The sequence below is a fragment of the Vigna angularis genome, chromosome 2, assembly GCF_016808095.1.
Source record: "Vigna angularis cultivar LongXiaoDou No.4 chromosome 2, ASM1680809v1, whole genome shotgun sequence".
Lineage (NCBI taxonomy): Eukaryota > Viridiplantae > Streptophyta > Magnoliopsida > Fabales > Fabaceae > Vigna > Vigna angularis.
In genome coordinates this window covers 31,411,126-31,429,021 of record NC_068971.1, presented here as the reverse complement: position 1 = coordinate 31,429,021, position 17,896 = coordinate 31,411,126, and the positions used below count along the sequence as shown (strand labels likewise).

Here is a 17,896-nt window from a genome sequence, read left to right as displayed (position 1 = left end):
CTGTGATGTTTTTTCTTCTCAAACTATAACCTGCAATGTTTGCCAGGTTGTTAAAATTGATGGTTTGACAGCTTCTTATGTGATGGTCATTCAATTTGTAGACCTTGTTAATATTGATGGTTTGTACACATTGTTAATATTGATGGTTTGTATAACTTTATGCTGATGAAATTTTACACTACTCAAAATTATGTAAAGTTATGGAACACTTTTAGTGGCTGTCAAAATTAACTGAAGACAGAAAGAGAGGGCAATGTAAATTACATAACACATTATCACTACACTTGAAGAATAACACCAACACAATCTCATTACACGAACAATGTCATTACAACTAGAATCTTCATTAACTAACAAACAAACATTACATTATAACCCCATCAAACACCACTTCAACAAAATTAAAACATAAGACATACAAAGATGATGTTAATCAACCTCATCAAACATAGAAACCCCAACAACACCTTCTCCCTTCTCTGACAAACCACAAGTGATTTTTCCAAACAAATTATCTTTCTCCTTTGCCATCCAATTGTAGTATCCCTTTCATCTATATAATCTTCAGTGCGCCATTTGAAGAAATTACATCCTCGCACTTCCTCGTTTCGACTCCGTTGTTCAAAACATCCAACCGAAAACATCTCAGGATAAAGCGAACTAATGTACCTAAAATAAAAACACAATGTAGAAAACATACCTTGTAATTAGGGCACCCCCAAAAATGTTTCCCCTCGTTCTTAACAGTTTTTGTGAATCTTAATACGGCAAGCTCCCCACAATAGCATATTTGGCTGCCAACTATTCGTCGTGATAAACCACCACGCGAGGTCCCCCATGAGCAAGACGATCATTGATTCATTGACATTTCCTCCACCAACCACACAATACTACTTCCTTGACACCTACAAAACCACCCTAATCCCAACCACCCAACTTAGGGGACCCACCTCAGAAACAACGAACTTCACAAACTGAGTTAGAAAGAACAACTTAGGGCACCCGACCTCAGCTCACCACCTTCAGATCACCTCCTTCCCCTAAGCTCGTTGGAGATTAAAATGTTAGGGCAAATCTCTATGCATTTGGTTTTTCCAAATAAAAAGAACATTTTCATACCTGGTGAAAGCTAAAAAATGTGCATTTGCCACGTTGGATAAATAATTTGCCACATCTTTTAACCTTTAACGTTGTTCCTACCACCGTAACGAACATGACTTAAGTTACACAATTTTCGTAAAATGGGGACCTAATGTCTTCATTTTTAAAACCGGGTACTAAATAGAAATTCAGCTCTTAACTTGAGAACGAAGTAAGCTATTAAGCCTTATATTATTTATATCATGATTTTGAGCTTTTACCTTAATTGGCTTGATTCACATAACTAATTCCATCAATTAACCTTGTTTAATACATTTTAGTCCTTATTTTCACTTAATCACATTTTACTAAAATGACTGGACGAATATATAAACCAAGTAGATTCTAATCCAAATGGCCGAAATGTATTCGGTGCATGCTATATTTTTTTTTCATTCTTAATTTTGTTTTTTAGTTGTTTATGGTAAGTGATTTTTTTTAGTTTGTGGTAATGGTTTTCTGACGCTTTTATTTACTATTTATTTTAATACTTCTTTTCTTAAGATTTGCAAAACCATGTTAAGACATTTTGATTGATTTATATATTCGAGAATTGTCATTGAAGATAACAAGGACGAATGAAACTCATTTTAATTTATTGCTTTTAATATCTTTATTATTTTAATTTTAAGAAATAAAATAAAGGCTTAATAGCCTCTTTTGTCCCAAGTTTTGCTCGATTGTGTCAATTTGGTCACTGATTTTAAAAAAGTATCAACTTGGTCCTCATTTATTAAATTTTGCATCAAAATTGTCCCTTCCGTTAAATAGAAACAAACGGCGTTAAGGATGGATGATCTGGCAGAAGACATGACACTTTTAAATTGTATGCGTGGTGACGTGTTTAGTATTTCCTTTAATTATAATTAATTTAGATTAATGTTTTTCTTTTAATTACTTTTAATTATAATTAATGTGACAGTTAGCAATGACGTCTCACTCCTTACCAAATATCTACCCCACTTGCTCCCTCTCCCACTTCCCCTTCTGCCCCGCTCCGCCTCCTCCACCTTATCACCACCCCCACCTCCACCAAACTCGTCTTTCTTACGCCCCCTCCAACCCTAATTTCCATAATTTCAAGAGACCCTGAATCCACCCTACCATTCTGTCCCACCACCCTTACAATGCCTAATTCAGTGGGTTGCGCAAGGTTGTGTTGCGATTTATCCATGACTGTTTTGGTTTGGTTCTCTTGCTTTGCAGGTCTGAGGAGGCATGATGTTGATGCGAGATGAGGATGCTCGCGGTGGGGATGATTTCAACGTGATTAGGGTTCTGCAATTTGGGGGCTCTTTTCGATTGGGGTTTTGGGGTTGGTTGCGTTTCCTTGCAGGTTTCGAAGGAGAAGTACTGAATTCGTGATAAATCTGGTGGTTTTGGAATGGACGAAACTCGAGAGGTGGAGGCGCGATCTAGGTTTCGTATATGGGTCATTGTTTACTAGATTGAGGTTGATGCATGTCAAGACATAAAGGATGACGGAGATGGCGTGAAGGAGATTGGGGTTTTCACGGTGGAGAATGGAGGAGAAGATGAACTTTCTCGGGTTCTCTCTGTTTTCGCGATTTGGATGGTTGATGGAAGAATGAAGGAATTCTCGCGGTGGTCCGAGGTTACTCGTGGTGGTGCGTCAATGGAGGTGATGCGATTCACTGTGGTTGCTGGACGACGCTGGTTGTGTTCTTGAGCGTGGTTGAGGATGAATGATGAGTTGATGGTGGCCTTGGATGGTTGCACGAGGAACGACGATTTTGGCCGGCCAGCTGCCGCTAACGAAGTAGGAGAAGAGACCATTTCTGAAAAAGAGAAAAAAAAAACCTAGAGAAAAGAGGGCTTGGGTCTGACCTAGAAAATACAAAGTGCACTCCTAAATTTCATCTCTACACCTATTCACTAACACGTCAGCATAAATATATCTACAAAATAACACGTCTTCTGCCAGATCATCAATCTTTAACTCCGTTTGTTTCTATTTAATGGAAGGAACAAAGTTGACGCAAAATTTATCAAATAAGAACTAAATTGACACTTTTTTAAAACCAGGAACCAAATTGACCTAATGGAATAAAACTAGATACAATATTAAGCCTAAAATAAAAAGTAAAATTTAAGCAAAGCCAAAATGATTTTAGGAATTTAAAAAATAAATAAAACGACTTAATTTTATATTAGGCAACTTGGCTAAACAAAAAAAATCCAAGAACGTGATGACAGGTTGTTAGGTTAGGTTGGAATCCCAGATTAACCCGATCCAGTTGCGTGTCCCGCTGTAACTTACCCATAAACAATGACAGAAACATAGCAGTTCTGATTCTATAAATGCTCATAAAAAATCCAATCCTGTCAAAATCAATGTCCAGATAGATTTTGAGTCCCATAACCCAACTCAATCATTGATTTCATCTGAATTCACAACAGCTGATAACATATTTGGACTTCTGGTTAATCTGATTCCACCCAAAAACCCCGAATCTCTCTTTGTTACTCTCGGGCACGATGGGCACAGAGACCTCGTCAGTGGATATTTCGGAGCCCCTGCTTGTGAATCCTAACGGTAACGGGGAGAAGGAGGAGTATTTGCGTGAGGAGGTTCCAGAATGGAAGGAGCAAATCACGATAAGAGGGTTGGTGGTGAGTGCTGTGTTGGGGAGCTTGTTCTGCATCATCACCCACAAGCTCAACCTCACAGTTGGAATCATCCCTTCCCTCAACGTGGCTGCTGGTTTGTTGGGGTTTTTCTTTGTCAAGACCTGGACTGGTTTCTTGACCAAGATAGGATTTTTCACCAAACCCTTCACCAAACAAGAGAACACTGTTATTCAGACGTGTGTGGTTGCTTGCTATGGCCTTGCCTTTAGTGGTATCTCTCTCTCTCTTCAGTACTTGTTTGTTTTGGTTGAAGTTTTGTGATTTCTAGTACACTAAGTAATTGCAATGCACATGATGAAGAAGGAAAAAGTTATTAGTTTTAGAATACAAGTTCTTTTGAGTTCTCCAAATCTTAATCTGAACATTCACTCAGTTGTCTTGTCTTTGCTTAAAAATTGGTCTGCGACAAGGTCAAAGTTTGCCACAAAACTACGACCCAACTACAATTTAAATCATTGATAAGAATGTTCCTGTGGTTTGTTGCTGTTGAATTCGCTTTAGAATTGCGTAGCTCTTTGAAAAATGTTTGGTGCTTTGTTGGAACATAAGGTTCAGATTGGCGTTGGTATTGTGAAGGTTCTTTGAGGTTATGGGAGTTTTGTGAAAGGGATAAGGTTAATTGATAATGGAGTAGGATTCCTATATTTATAACTATATTATGCATGTTTCCAAATTTTATCGTATTTTTCTTGGAATAATAGTAAATTAGCAGGAGATCTTTTGAGTTTAAAGTAGTAGTCTTGAGTTTGAGATTTGGGTACCCACTAGTTGCGATAAGTCGACAAGAAGAGTTTTACCACCCATTCTGGTAATTTCAAGCTCGAGCATATTAAGTCATAGAATATACATGTAGTCCATACCTAAAAGGATGATAATAGACTAGCGAGATTTCATTTGTGTTAAAATCCATCAAATTTGACCGCCTTATGAAGGAAATATGTTAAAAAGCTTTATAACATTAGTAAAATCTCTCAGCAAAAGGGAAACATAAAATAAAATTAAGGAGTGAATGTTAAATGTGTTTATTTTCTTAATCGTACATGGTACAGCATAATTTGTTAAACGCGATTGCTTGTCAACTCTTGTGAAGCAATCTGGTGGCCATGAGAGTTGCTTCTTACATTGGTGAGATTTTTTCCCTATAGTTTCTCTTACGTGCAAACTGTGATGTTGTTGACAGGTGGCTTTGGTTCATCCTTGATTGCCATGGATCAGAGAACATATGAACTCATAGGCCCTGATTACCCTGGTAATAGAGCTGAAGATATTAAAAATCCAGGATTGGGTTGGATGATGGGTTTCATGTTTGTTGTCAGTTTCCTTGGACTTTTTAGCCTTGTGCCACTTCGGAAGGTAAATCTATTTGGTTTGTTGTTTTTGTATTAGATTTACTTGAACTGTATTTCTTTCATTATTCCTTTTGTTCTTTATCTTATGCAAATTAACTTTTAATAAGAGAGAAAAGCAGGAGGGTGCTTTTTGTCTCTCTTAATCCGGAAAGTCAAGTTATTAAATGTGGTCAAACTTTGAGCTGGTATTCATTATACCAATTGTTCCATAGGTTTTTTTGAGCTAATGATATGATGAATGTACCTTTCTTCGTGAACTTCCATGTTTGTAATTTTATTTCTGAATATTTGGCATTCTGCAATACAAAATCTTACTTATTTGTTGTGAAGACTATACAAAAGCATTTTAGAGAATGCATTATTTTCCCATATATTAAAAATAATGCTTCCATCCTATACAAAGTTTTAAGGAGTCATATGTGTGGTGCAAATTATGAGTTATTTTCTTTTTTGGGGGTCAAAAATGTGAATAATTTCTCTTGAGAGGGTAATAATGTTTTTATAGATATATAAAGAAGACTGTTGTTAAAAAACCTTAATGGAAAGGTTTATTTAAAGAGGAATTGTTTTTTTTAAAGCCTTTGACTTTTGAAATTGTTCTTTTCGTACAAAATCAAATGACGTGTATTTAGTTGTACATCTATAATGAGAAAGTGAATAAAGTAAGAGGGGAACTGCAAGGAGTGCAAATTTTGGTTTTGGCTTTTCTGTTCTTTGTATAGCTCTTACCTATGTACTTCCATCTGTTGCGTATTTGATACATAATTTCCTTTGCCAGTGTATACTAATTTCTGTGAATGGAATTTTAGGTTATGGTCTTGGATTATAAGCTTACATATCCCAGTGGGACAGCGACAGCAATGCTAATTAACAGTTTCCATACAAAAACTGGAGCAGAACTTGCAGGGTATATTTTACAAATTATGTTAATTTGACCATTCAGAAGATTTTTGTATCTTACACTCTGTACAGGTCACACACATTATTGCTATATATTTTCACTTATTAATCTAAGCATAGCTGAAACCTTTTAACCCATCTTTTAACCTATTATTATTTTGTCTCTATTTTCTTTGCTTTCTATAATATTAATTTATTGTCTATGAGAATTGCACAGGAATCAAGTTCGGCAGCTTGGGAAGTATTTAAGCATAAGTTTTGTCTGGAGTTGCTTTAAGTGGTTCTTCAGTGGTATTGGCGATTCATGTGGATTTGACAACTTCCCTAGCTTTGGTTTGACACTATTTAGGAACACGTAAGGTTCTTTAGATTTTAGTTTTCTCTTCACTTTACAGAATTAATTTCCTAATCATATAATTATGAACATCTGCTTTTGGCTATCAAAATAGTATAATCTGTTTAATGAGCAATAATGACTAGGCAATAACAGTCCAATAGTAACTTGTATGTGGGTCTAAGGTTGTATGTTGCTATTAAGAGATGATATTGAAATGAGTAAATTCTTTTTGAAAGGCTTGTATTAAACTATTAATCTACTTTTGTGTTTATTTGGTGACTGATAGGGTCTTAAGGGTTTATGTCAGGAAAAAAAGGGGACAAAAACAGGACATAAGATAGAATGGAGGGGGGAGTTGGTTATGCGGTTTTGGAGGTTGTTTTTAGGAATTAGCTATAAAAGGGGGAATAAGTGTCTTTTAAGGGACCCGTTGTATTGTTTGTAGTTGAGACAGGATCTTTGCCTTCTCTGGGGGAGGAAGACAGGCTTCCTCGAATGTGTTTGTACATTGTTGTGTTGTCAGAAATAAAGAAACAATTATTCTTTTGTGAGCTAGGGTGTGAGTTTCGTTTTCTGGTGTCATACCAGGATTGTGTTCAGGGTTTCTTGCTCTCAAGAAACCTAACAGCTGTATCATTTTATGATTTCAGTTGTGCCTTAAGGCACCAACCCTACAGGCAGGAACTTTTTGGATCCAATAAAAATCCATGAGGTGTGCTAGGATTTTTATTTGTTACTAATAATCAGAACTTAATGAACCTGATAAATAACAAAAGACAAGGTGCCTCATGATGTATATTTCCCAGTACTGGAAATATAACAATACTGAATTATGATTATGAACTCTGTTGAAAAGTCCTACGTCGACTAGAGATAAGATCAATTTAGAGTATATAAGTGGGCGCAAACCTCACCTTACAAGTCGGTTTTGTGGGGGGTTTTGTGGGGTTGAGTTAGGCTTAAAGTCTACCTCTTAACATGGTATCAAAGCCAAGTTAGAGCCTATCCTAGTGAGGTTTGTGTGGACATATTGTTCCACCCGCTATCGGATCGTTATCGGACCACCCATTAATGTCTAGTCTCATGTTTGAGATGTATATACCTCAGCATGAGGGAAGTGTGTTGAAAAGTTCCACATCGACTAAAGATAAAGCCAATTTAGAGTATATAAGTGGGTGCAAACCTCACCTTACAAGCTGGTTTTATGGGGTTGAGTTAGGCTTAAAGTTCACTTCTTAACAAATTCCAATACATTCTTAAGAAACTAATGGGGTAATGTCACAAACTTTAACTAGTTATTTCTGATAAACTCAACCCATAGCTATCCTACTACTAGCACGTTAGTTGAAAATCTGGAACTACATGAATTCCTGAGAATAATTGCAAGTGGTACTGATAGACTAAGGAAAAGTGGCTGATCCAAAGTTCCACTAATGCATGCACTTTGGATAACGTCCCAGCCTGTCTCAGACCGGTTAATTCCCTGGTTTGCGTAGGAACATGATAATTAAGTAGCTGAACGAGAGTGAGAAAGAGAAAGTGGTAGCAGGTTAAGAAGTAGAAAATAATTTTAATATTAACGAGGAAGGATTAATGAATTCTTAGTCTGTAGACTATTTAATTAATGGAATGATAAAAAGAAATGAAGAATGAAATTGTGTTCTAGGTTTGCAATTCAGCCTTTAGCTTGTAGAGTTCTAGTTGTGTTATTGTTGCAAATGGTTGGCTGTGGCCCTCTTTGATTTTGTTTTTCGTTTCCAGAACTGGTTAGAGTTTTATTATTCTTCCTCTGCTTCAATGTAACAGAAAACACAGATATTAAATGACTGACGTGCATAATGTTAATGGTGGCCTAGGATCTCTATTGTCTGTTATTGAAAGAATACAATTAAACAAAACTGCACCTTTACTGATTCTGTTATTAAACAGATCATGGTAGCATAAGAGGCAACAACTCCCCAGAATAGCCTAATTAAGCAGTTGGTTTCAGATTTTACTTTGTGGTTGTTTGTACTTTTGAACTGCCCCTTGTGACGCCATGGTGCTTGAAGCAACTACTCTTTCATTAATAACAGCGTGTCAAAAGTTTGTAATAATTATGAAATAAGTTGATTTATGTTTTATTCTTAACTGTTAACTGCTGTGCTGCAATGTGAATGTATAGGGTTCTGAGGATACAGCTAATTGTTCAGATACTAACATGGCATCCTTTTCATGCAGATTCTACTTTGACTTCAGTCCAACCTATGTTGGATGTGGCCTTATCTGTCCCCATCTAGTAAATTGTTCAGTTCTCCTTGGAGCTATTATATCATGGGGCTTTCTGTGGCCTTTTATCTCTGAGCATGCTGGGGACTGGTATCCAGCTGACCTTGGTAGCAATGATTTCAAAGGTCTTTATGGATACAAGGTATGGCTAAGAAAATATACTTGCAGGACATCTCTAAGGAAACTTTACAGCAAACAGTACTTGTGATTTAGGATGGAAACGGTCCCTTAAAATTTCATCTAAATTGCTAGTATAAATTTGAAATTGACATTCGAAAGTCTTGATTACTCATAACTTGAGTTCTAAGCATCAGCAACCTACTATTTATTAATTAAAATACAAATGTAATACATCATATTTTCCTTCTTTATATCTCAACTTTTAGGTTTAAAAGAAAATAGTCGATAGTATAACATGACGCCGTAGACCATATTTGATCATTATCAACTCTGAAGTTTTAAATTCTACTTTCATCTTGCTCTGTACAGTAAACTATAGTACTTGTTTTGACTTGATATTGAAATAGTTTTGCCTTATTCCCTCTAAAACACACTGAGCTGGCCTGAATTTTATTTGGGTTTTCCCAAGATTAATGTCTCACAATGTGCCATATTGTGTTATAGTTCTTTGTACAGCTTTTTTCTTACTTATCATGTTTTCTGCAGGTCTTCATATCTATTGCCCTTATTTTAGGGGATGGTATTTATAATCTGGTAAAGATTATAATTATAACTATTAGGGAGATGTGGAGGGCAAGCTCCAAACAGATCACCCTTCCTGTTGTGACTGAGGTTAATGGTGAGTACATAAAATATTTTCCATATATTTTTACAAGTATGATTTCTTTTTCCTTTTGATAAAGTTATGTTGGTATCTGCCTAGTCATTTCTCTTGCCACACATGTAGGTTTTGTCAACTTGTGAGTATCTTATAGTTTTACAATAAGTTACTTCCGTACAGACATTTAGTCTTGACCTGTATGACGACTTGGCTATGGATAATATTGAACTGGTTACATTGTGGAAAACAACGGAACTGAATGTAGTTAGTTAACTATTGAAAATTATCTGATTATCTACTCCCAGTGTCATCAGTTGAAACTAGTGCTATTAAGAGTATGCATTTGAAGTTAACCTTGAGTTCTACAAATAATTTTTTCCAATCCATAGTCAAAAGATTAGCCATCACAATAATTTATTTGAAAATGACTTCATCTGTTTTCTGATTATTTGGAAACGAAGCCATGTTTAATAGATTGATATTTTATTTGATTATTAGTAGGATAACCTCGTTAAGCATAACTCTCCATAGGTCATATCACTGATTTGATTATTTGGTCAGTATCTGTCTGCAAGTGTATATAATCTATGAAAGTTAATGATTTTCATATCCATGTTCTCAGATGATGAGAGTTCTAAACTGCAATCAGTAGAAAAGATGAGAGATGAAGTATTTTTAAAGGACGGGATACCCACCTGGTTCGCGGCTTCTGGATATGTGGGCTTGGCTGCAATATCCATAGCAACAATACCAATGATTTTTCCTCCTCTCAAATGGTACTTGGTTCTGTGCTCTTACATCCTTGCCCCTGCCCTTGCCTTCTGCAACTCTTACGGCACTGGCCTCACAGACTGGAGCCTGGCGTCCACTTACGGAAAGATTGGTCTTTTCATAATTGCGGCAGCAGTGGGTCAAAATGGTGGTGTAATAGCAGGTGTAGCTTCATGTGCTGTTATGATGTCTATAGTCTCAACTGCTGCTGATCTCATGCAAGATTTCAAGACCGGTTACCTTACCTTCTCATCAGCAAAGTCCATGTTTGTGAGCCAATTGATAGGAACAGCGATGGGTTGTGTGATCGCTCCTCTCACTTTCTGGATGTTCTGGACTGCCTTTGAAATTGGCTCACCTGATGGCCCTTACAAAGCACCATACGCCGTTATATTCAGGGAAATGGCCATTCTTGGTGTTCAGGGATTCTCAGAGCTTCCAAAGTACTGCATGGAAATGTGTGGCGGTTTCTTTGCGGCAGCCCTGGCTATCAATCTTGTAAGGGATGTGACTCCCAAGAAATTCTCACAGTACATACCCATCCCAATGGCAATGGCAGTTCCTTTCTACATCGGTGCTTACTTTGCAGTTGATATGTTTGTTGGAACTGTGATACTGTTTGTATGGGAAAAGTTGAATAGAAAGGATGCAGAGGATTATGCTGGGGCAGTTGCTTCTGGATTGATATGTGGTGATGGAATATGGACAATTCCATCTGCAATCCTTTCTATAATGAGGATCGATCCCCCCATCTGTATGTACTTCGGCCCTTCTGCAAGTAGCTGAGATCAGCACAGTCTGGGTTGTCTTTAAGACAATGTTTATATATTGTTTCTGTATGTAAATATTTGTCTGTGACATCATAGGGAATCTCCAAGTTTCATTTCCTCTATGTTTGTCCATGTCTGTGTATTCGTAAATATTTAGGGATGTCATTCAGTCCCTGAACTGTCTCAGGAAAAAAATTCGGAAAGGGATTCCTCCACACTCCATTTTCCTTTTCATGCATTTATGTATTACTGCACATTCTTTTCCTTAAAGCTTAAATCAAAAGTGATGTGTGTAAGTTATTTAAAATGCATTGATAGTGTAATAACTATTCGTATTTACCCAATAAAGAGTTGCTAAGCACGGTAAGATTGGTAATGTTTTAATTATTTAGAAAGTTATTGTGCACTGCTGAAGGTTTAAACTAATAGTATATTGGATTGTGTAAGAGGGAAAGAAAGAGGTCTATGATTTAAAATAGAAAAAGGAGGGTACGAATAGCATTATCCAGTACTAATTATTTAACTTAAACTGGAAATACTAAAACTGAACAGACAATTGTTTCTTTGCCCTTGTGTTTTCTATTAATTTTGCATCTCATGTCTCCAATTCCAAGTGAAAGGCCAAAATACTCTTGATACCTACCTCACGCTACTCGTACCACAGTGAGCATACCTTCTCGTCATTCTAGAGCTTCTTCTGCAGTCTCCATTCTACTTCAGCAAGAAAGCATATTATATTTTAAGATTAAATATATTTTTAGTTTCAAATTTTATACAAAATTAAAATTTATTTACATTTCAAATTTTGATATATTTTAGTTTTCAAACTTTAAAAATAATAAGGCAGTTACTCCCTCCACCACCACCGAATGCTCCTTACACCACCACATGCCAATTTTACCCTTCTCTAAAACGAATGTCAACATCCATTTCACCTTCAACGGATGTTGACATCCGTCTATTCACATATTTTATATTTTAATTTATTGTTTTTATTTAAAAAATAATAATAATCTTCAACGGATGTGGCGAGATCCGTTAACGGATTGCCACATCCGTTTCAATAAAAAATTTTAAAAATATTTTGATTATTATTTAAATAATAATATATAAATTAAATTAATAATTATTATTTTATTAAATAAAATAAAATTAATTCATAAAAAATTAAGTAATAATTTTAAATTAATTAAATAATATTTATATATTAATTTAAAAACTTAAAAAAACTAAAAACTTAAAAAAAAAAAATCTTCATCCGAGATCCGTTAACGGATTGCCACATGCGTTTCAATAAAAATTTTTAAAAGTATTTTGATTATTATTTAAATAATAATATATAAATTAAATTAATAATAATTATTTTATTAAATAAAATAAAATTAATTTATAAATAATTAAGTAATAATTTTAAATTAATTAAATAATATTTATATATTAATTTAAAATATAATAAATTAAAAACTAAAAATTTAAAAAGAAAAAACTTCATGAATTGCCCACATCTATTTTAATAAATTTTTAAAAACTATTTTATTATTTAAATAATAATACATAAATTAAATTAATAATAATTATTTTATTAAATAAAATAAAATTAATTTATAATTAATTAAATAATAATTTTAAAAAAATTAAATAATATTTATATATTAATTTAAAATATAATATAATAAAAAACTAAAAACTTTAAAAAGAAAAAAATTTTACGGATGTTACCACATCCGTATCCATTTTAATAAAATTTTAAAAGTATTTTAATTATTATTTAAAATAATAATATATAAATTAAATTATAATAATTATTTTATTAAATAAAATAAAATTAATTTATAAATAGTTAAGTAATAATTTTTAAAAAAATTAAATAATATTTATATATTAATTTAAAAACTTAAAAAATCTAAAAATTTAAAAAAAAAACTAAAGGGATGTGCGGATGTCTCACATCCGTTGAAGAATTTTTTCTTCAACGGATGTCGACGTCCGTTCAAGGAAAAAGGAGGGGTGTAGGAGATTTTAAGATATAAAGGATAATTTTGGAATTTAAAAAAAATGTGGTGGTACAAGAAGCAATGTGTGGTGGTGTAGGAAGTAACACCCAAATAATAAATATAATTCTTTTAACCTAATAACACTATTTTTTTTAAGATAGAAATGCTTTACGCAATGCAAATATTATCCTAAAACGTGTATGGACATATAAAAAATATTTAATATAGTTGAGTTAAAAATAATATATTTATTTATTTTTAAAGTTTATAAATAAAAATCTATCAACAAAGTTTGGAAGAGGATGAATTTTAATATCACGTTCAAGTTCAACGACTAAAAGATATAGTTAATCATATATTTTAAAATATAATAGTAAAAAGACTAAATCAAAAGTATGATCTATTTTTTTTTCTTAAGCAATATATTTTGAATCCATGAGAGTTGAATCAATGGGTATTTTAATAATTTTTATTCTCAAAACTAAAAAAAAAACCTCAAACCCTTACTCACATCTCTCATTCCTCTTAACCCTTTATCTTTCATCTTTCTCACTCCAACCTTTTCTCTGTCATCCCTAGTGTAGTCCCAATTGAAAAAAATCCTTAAAAAAAATGATTTTATAATGAGTTTTCATTTTATAATTTTTGTCTTATCTATTTTTATCCAATTTTCACAAGCATAAAGGAATTGGTAATTGACGTGGAAAAAATCAGAAATACTCGCTGTTAAACAATTTCTTACAAAAAAATGATTTTATAATGAGTTTTCATTTTATAATTTTTGTCTTATCTAATTTTCACAAGCATAATGACATCAAAGGAATTGGTAATTGGCTTGGAAAAAAAATCAGAAACACTCGTTGTTAAACAATTTCTTACAAAAAATGATTTTATAATGAGTTTTCATTTTATAATTTTTGTCGTATATAATTTTATCTAATTTTCACAAGCATAATGACATCCGAAGGAATTGATAATTGGCTTTGAGGGTTTTTTTTAGAGATGATGATTCAACATATGCAGATGGTGAAATTAGAGAGATTAGTGAAGATGGTGAAATTGAAGAGATCTTGAATGAACCTTTGCTTGTAGGTGAATATGTCAATGACTCAACTCTTTACAAAGGCAAATTGTTTAACGACAAGTGTTTCCGAAAGAGATGAAAGAGAAAGGGTTGAGAAAAATGAGAGAAGTGAGTAAGGGTTTGGGGTTTTTTTAGTTTTGAGAATGAAAACTATTAAAATACCCTTAACCTTAAAACTTAGAATCCATGATATATAAGAGTATTTTTGTCTACTAAAACCCGGTACACATTACTAAAATGTACCAACTGAAAAACAAAAGTATACGCGTTAGCAAACCCATATATATATATATATATATATATATATATATATATATATATATATATATATATATATATATATATATATATATATATATATATATATATTAGGTGGGAGAGGGAAAGGGAAGATAAATAAATAGATATATATTAAAGGTCAGATAAGAAATTATGAACAATTACATCATTCAAGGGAATTAATTAAATGGTATATGGAATCCAAATTGGGTTACCAGTTTTTCAAAACTAAATTAAAATGAGTTTCATTGATTAAAATTAATATAAGGATTATCACTCACTTTTAATTTATGAGTATACAAAATCTCTAACTAAATAAAAATAGGTTCCATCGATTAAAATTAATATAAGGATTATCACTCACTTTTAATTTATGAGTATACAAAGTCTAACAATTACATAAGGTCTTTTTAAGAAAAGTATACAAAAGTTCCCCAAATTGCTTGCTAAACTCTTGAGTTTAACATTGAATAAGCAATACCTTTCCATAATCAATATAAAATTCATTTATGTCTATACAACAATAAAGTTGTTTAATACAAATTGACACACTTTAGAGTAAATATGTGATAGAGTAAAGTCTAACAACCCTAGTTTTGATTAAGTGTTTTTTGCAATAAAGCATAAGACATGGAAATGCATAAGACATTGTGCTTTATAAACAACAAATCATATAAGATGCTAGTGTTTCGTCTAACAAACTATACAACACCTTGTAATCCTTGCTTCATTTGATAAGTGAAGTCTTCATCACAAGATAGGTATAGAGTTTTAATCTTAATATTTTATCTAACAAATACTTGGATTGTTTTGATTGCATGCTTGAATACAACATGTTGCGAGCTTGAAAAATATGCAACCATTACATTTGACAAATGTTGGATTAGGCCATGAGTGCACGTTGTCTAACAGATGATAAAACACTTGTATGAAGTTCCACTTCATCTGATAAGTTAATTGAAGATCAATTAGATGATAAGTACAAAGTAAAACTTTAAGTTGACAACTCATGAAAAATATTTTAAAGCTTAGGTTTAAGGATGTGGAGAATGTCTTCATGATTTGTCATCAAGAGATTCATGCCCAAGTTCAAAGCTACATTGAAATATCTCTTTGAGATTTGAGTTAAAGTTGAAATGTTCACCAACTTTATTTTACACAAGCTTGTTAAATTTGACCAAGCTATTAGCCTAGTACACAATGTGCTCTTTCAGAGAAATATAAAGCTATGGAACCTAAGAAGATAAGTACTATTAGCTATAAAAAAAAGTTAAGTAAAGATGAAAGGAGCAATTAATGCTCCATGGAGAACATTAAATGTTATTCAACATCAAAGGTAAAAAGAAAGAATTTACAATAATCTCTTCTGAAGACAATATAAAGGCTCTTTTAGAAGAAGAAGATAGGAACTAGAGCGATCATCTTTCGAGTGTCAAAATTATATTGAATTTTTTTCTAACCTAAAAGCTTTGTAAAATCAATGTTTGTGTTTATTTTATCAAACTAGTTGAAAGAGTTTAACTATTGTATACATTTAAAGACGTTAACCTCTCTAATGAACTAAAACTATGATTTTTTATCACTCAAACTTTTTGTTTGTATAAGCTAGGAGTGATTTTCCAAAGTAATACTTAGTTGACCCAGAAGCGGGTTGGAAAAAGAAAAATTGAGCGAGGTCAACCAGGAATAGTTGAGAGTCAAAAGAATATTCGTGTTGAGGTAGGAGAGACTTGAAAAATAAAACTTATTTGATCCAAAAAGCGACTTTGGAAAGAATACTTGTGTGTAGTTCACATTATGAATCTATCAACTGGAACTTGATTGGTTGATAAATATTGGATAGTCTTTGAGATTATATGAACCAATATACGAATATAGATTATTTGTTCTTTCCCTTTGATCTTTTACATTTCATGTTGTGTGTGTGTATGTGTGCGTGTGTGCATGTGTGTGTGTTTGCATGTGTGAGTGCGTATGTGCGTGCATGAGTGCGTGCATTGGTGCCTGTGTGCAAGGGTGCAAGCGTGCGCACGTGCGAGCGTTTTTGCGTGCGTATGAGCGTGCGCCTGAACGTGTGCGTGCGTGTGTATGTGTGTCTGTGTGCGCGCGTGTGTGTGTGTGTATGTGTGTTCGTGCATGTGTGTGTGTGCGTGTGTGTGTGTGTGCGTGTGTCTACTTGTGTGTGTGTGTATGCATGAGTCTGTGAGTACGTGTGCGTGTGTGTGTGCGTATGTCTATGTGTGTGTGTGTGCGTGTGTGTTTGTGTGTGCGAGCGTTTGTGCATGCATGTGAGCGTGCGACCATGAGTGTGTGTGTGTATGTGTGTGTGTGTGACGTTTGCGTGCGTGTGCATGTGTGCGTATGTACGTGTGTGTGTATGTATGCGTGAGTGTGTGCGTCGTGAGTGCTTGTGTGCATGTGCGTGTGCGTGTGTGTGTGTGTGTGCGTGTGCGTGCGTGCGCGCGTGTGTGCGTGTCTGTGTGCGATAGCGTGTGTGTATGTGTATGTGTGTGTGTGTGTGAGTTTGTGCATGTGTGTGTGCGTGAGTGCGTGTGTGTGTGGGTGCGTGTGCGTGGGTGTGTCTGTGTGTGTTTATGTGTGTGTGTGTGCATGTGTGTGTGTCTACGTGTGTGGGTGTGCGTGTGTGAGTGCTTACGTACGTGAGTAAGTGTGTGCATTCGTGCGTGTGTGTGTGGGTGTTTGTCTGTGTGCGTGTGTGCATTTGTGTGTGTTGTGTATGTGCGTGTGTGTGTGTGTGTGTGCGTGAGTGTGTGCGTATGCGTGCGTGTGTGTGTGTACGTGTGCCTGCGTGAGTGTGTGTGTGTGCGTCTGTCGGTGCATGTGTGCGTCCGTTTGCGTGCATGTGTGTCTGTGGTTGTGTGTGCATGTGTGTGTGTGCGTGTGTGTGTCTTCGTGAGTCAATGACTGCATGCGTTCGTGTGTGCGTGCCAGCATGCATGCGTGCGTGTAAGCGTTCGCACGCGTGTGTGTGTGTCTGCTTGTGTGTGTATGTGCGTGTGTGCGTGGATGTGTGTGTGTTTGTAGTGTGTGTGTGTGCGTGTGAGTGTGAGTGTGTGCATGAGCGTGTATTTTTGTTCGTGTGTGAGTGCGTGAGTAAGTGTTAGTGTGCGTGTGTGCGTTTGTGCGTGTGTGTGTGTGCATGTTTGTGTGTGCGTGTGCGTGTATGTGTGTGTGCGTGTGACTATGTGTCTGCGTGTGCGTGAGCGTGTTTCTGCTTCTGTGTGTGTGCGCGTGAGTGTGTGCGTGTCTACGTGCGTGAGTACATGTGTGCGTGTGTGTTTGTGTATGTGTGTGCGTGTACGTGTGTGGGTGGGTGGGTGTGTGTGTGTTTGTGTGTGTGTGTGCGTGTGTGTGTACGTGTGTGTTTGTGCGTGTGTGTGTGTGTGCGTGGGTGTTTGTGCGTGTGTGCGTGTGTGCGTATCTGTGCGTGTATGTGTGTGTGTGTGCGTGACGTGAGCTTGTGTGTGTGTGTGTGCGTGAGTGTATGCGTGCATGAGTACGTGCGTGTGTGTGTGCATGTGTGCATGTGTGTGTGTGTGTGTGCGTGTGT

At 35.0% G+C, this 17,896-nt stretch overlaps 1 protein-coding gene across 1 annotated transcript; it reads left to right on the top strand.

Annotated features, from left to right (window-relative positions):
* The first annotated feature begins 3,368 nt into the window (after positions 1-3,368).
* On the top strand, positions 3,369-11,183 carry LOC108329245 (probable metal-nicotianamine transporter YSL6). The gene is made up of 7 exons (XM_017563374.2): positions 3,369-4,003; positions 4,973-5,145; positions 5,951-6,048; positions 6,259-6,396; positions 8,599-8,788; positions 9,313-9,445; positions 10,050-11,183. Exons 1-7 carry the CDS (start codon positions 3,640-3,642, stop codon positions 10,982-10,984), a joined length of 2,031 nt encoding a protein of 676 aa, XP_017418863.1. The 5' UTR covers positions 3,369-3,639; the 3' UTR covers positions 10,985-11,183.
* Positions 11,184-17,896: the final 6,713 nt, after the last annotated feature.

Excerpts from the sequence above, each read along its gene's own strand:
- LOC108329245 (XM_017563374.2), top strand. The coding sequence starts at position 3,640 with ATGGGCACAGAGACCTCGTCAGTGGATATTTCGGAGCCCCTGCTTGTG. Across the intron at positions 4,004-4,972 it reads CTATGGCCTTGCCTTTAGTG|GTGGCTTTGGTTCATCCTTG; the intron begins GTATCTCTCTCT and ends TGTTGTTGACAG. Across the intron at positions 6,049-6,258 it reads ACTGGAGCAGAACTTGCAGG|GAATCAAGTTCGGCAGCTTG; the intron begins GTATATTTTACA and ends AGAATTGCACAG.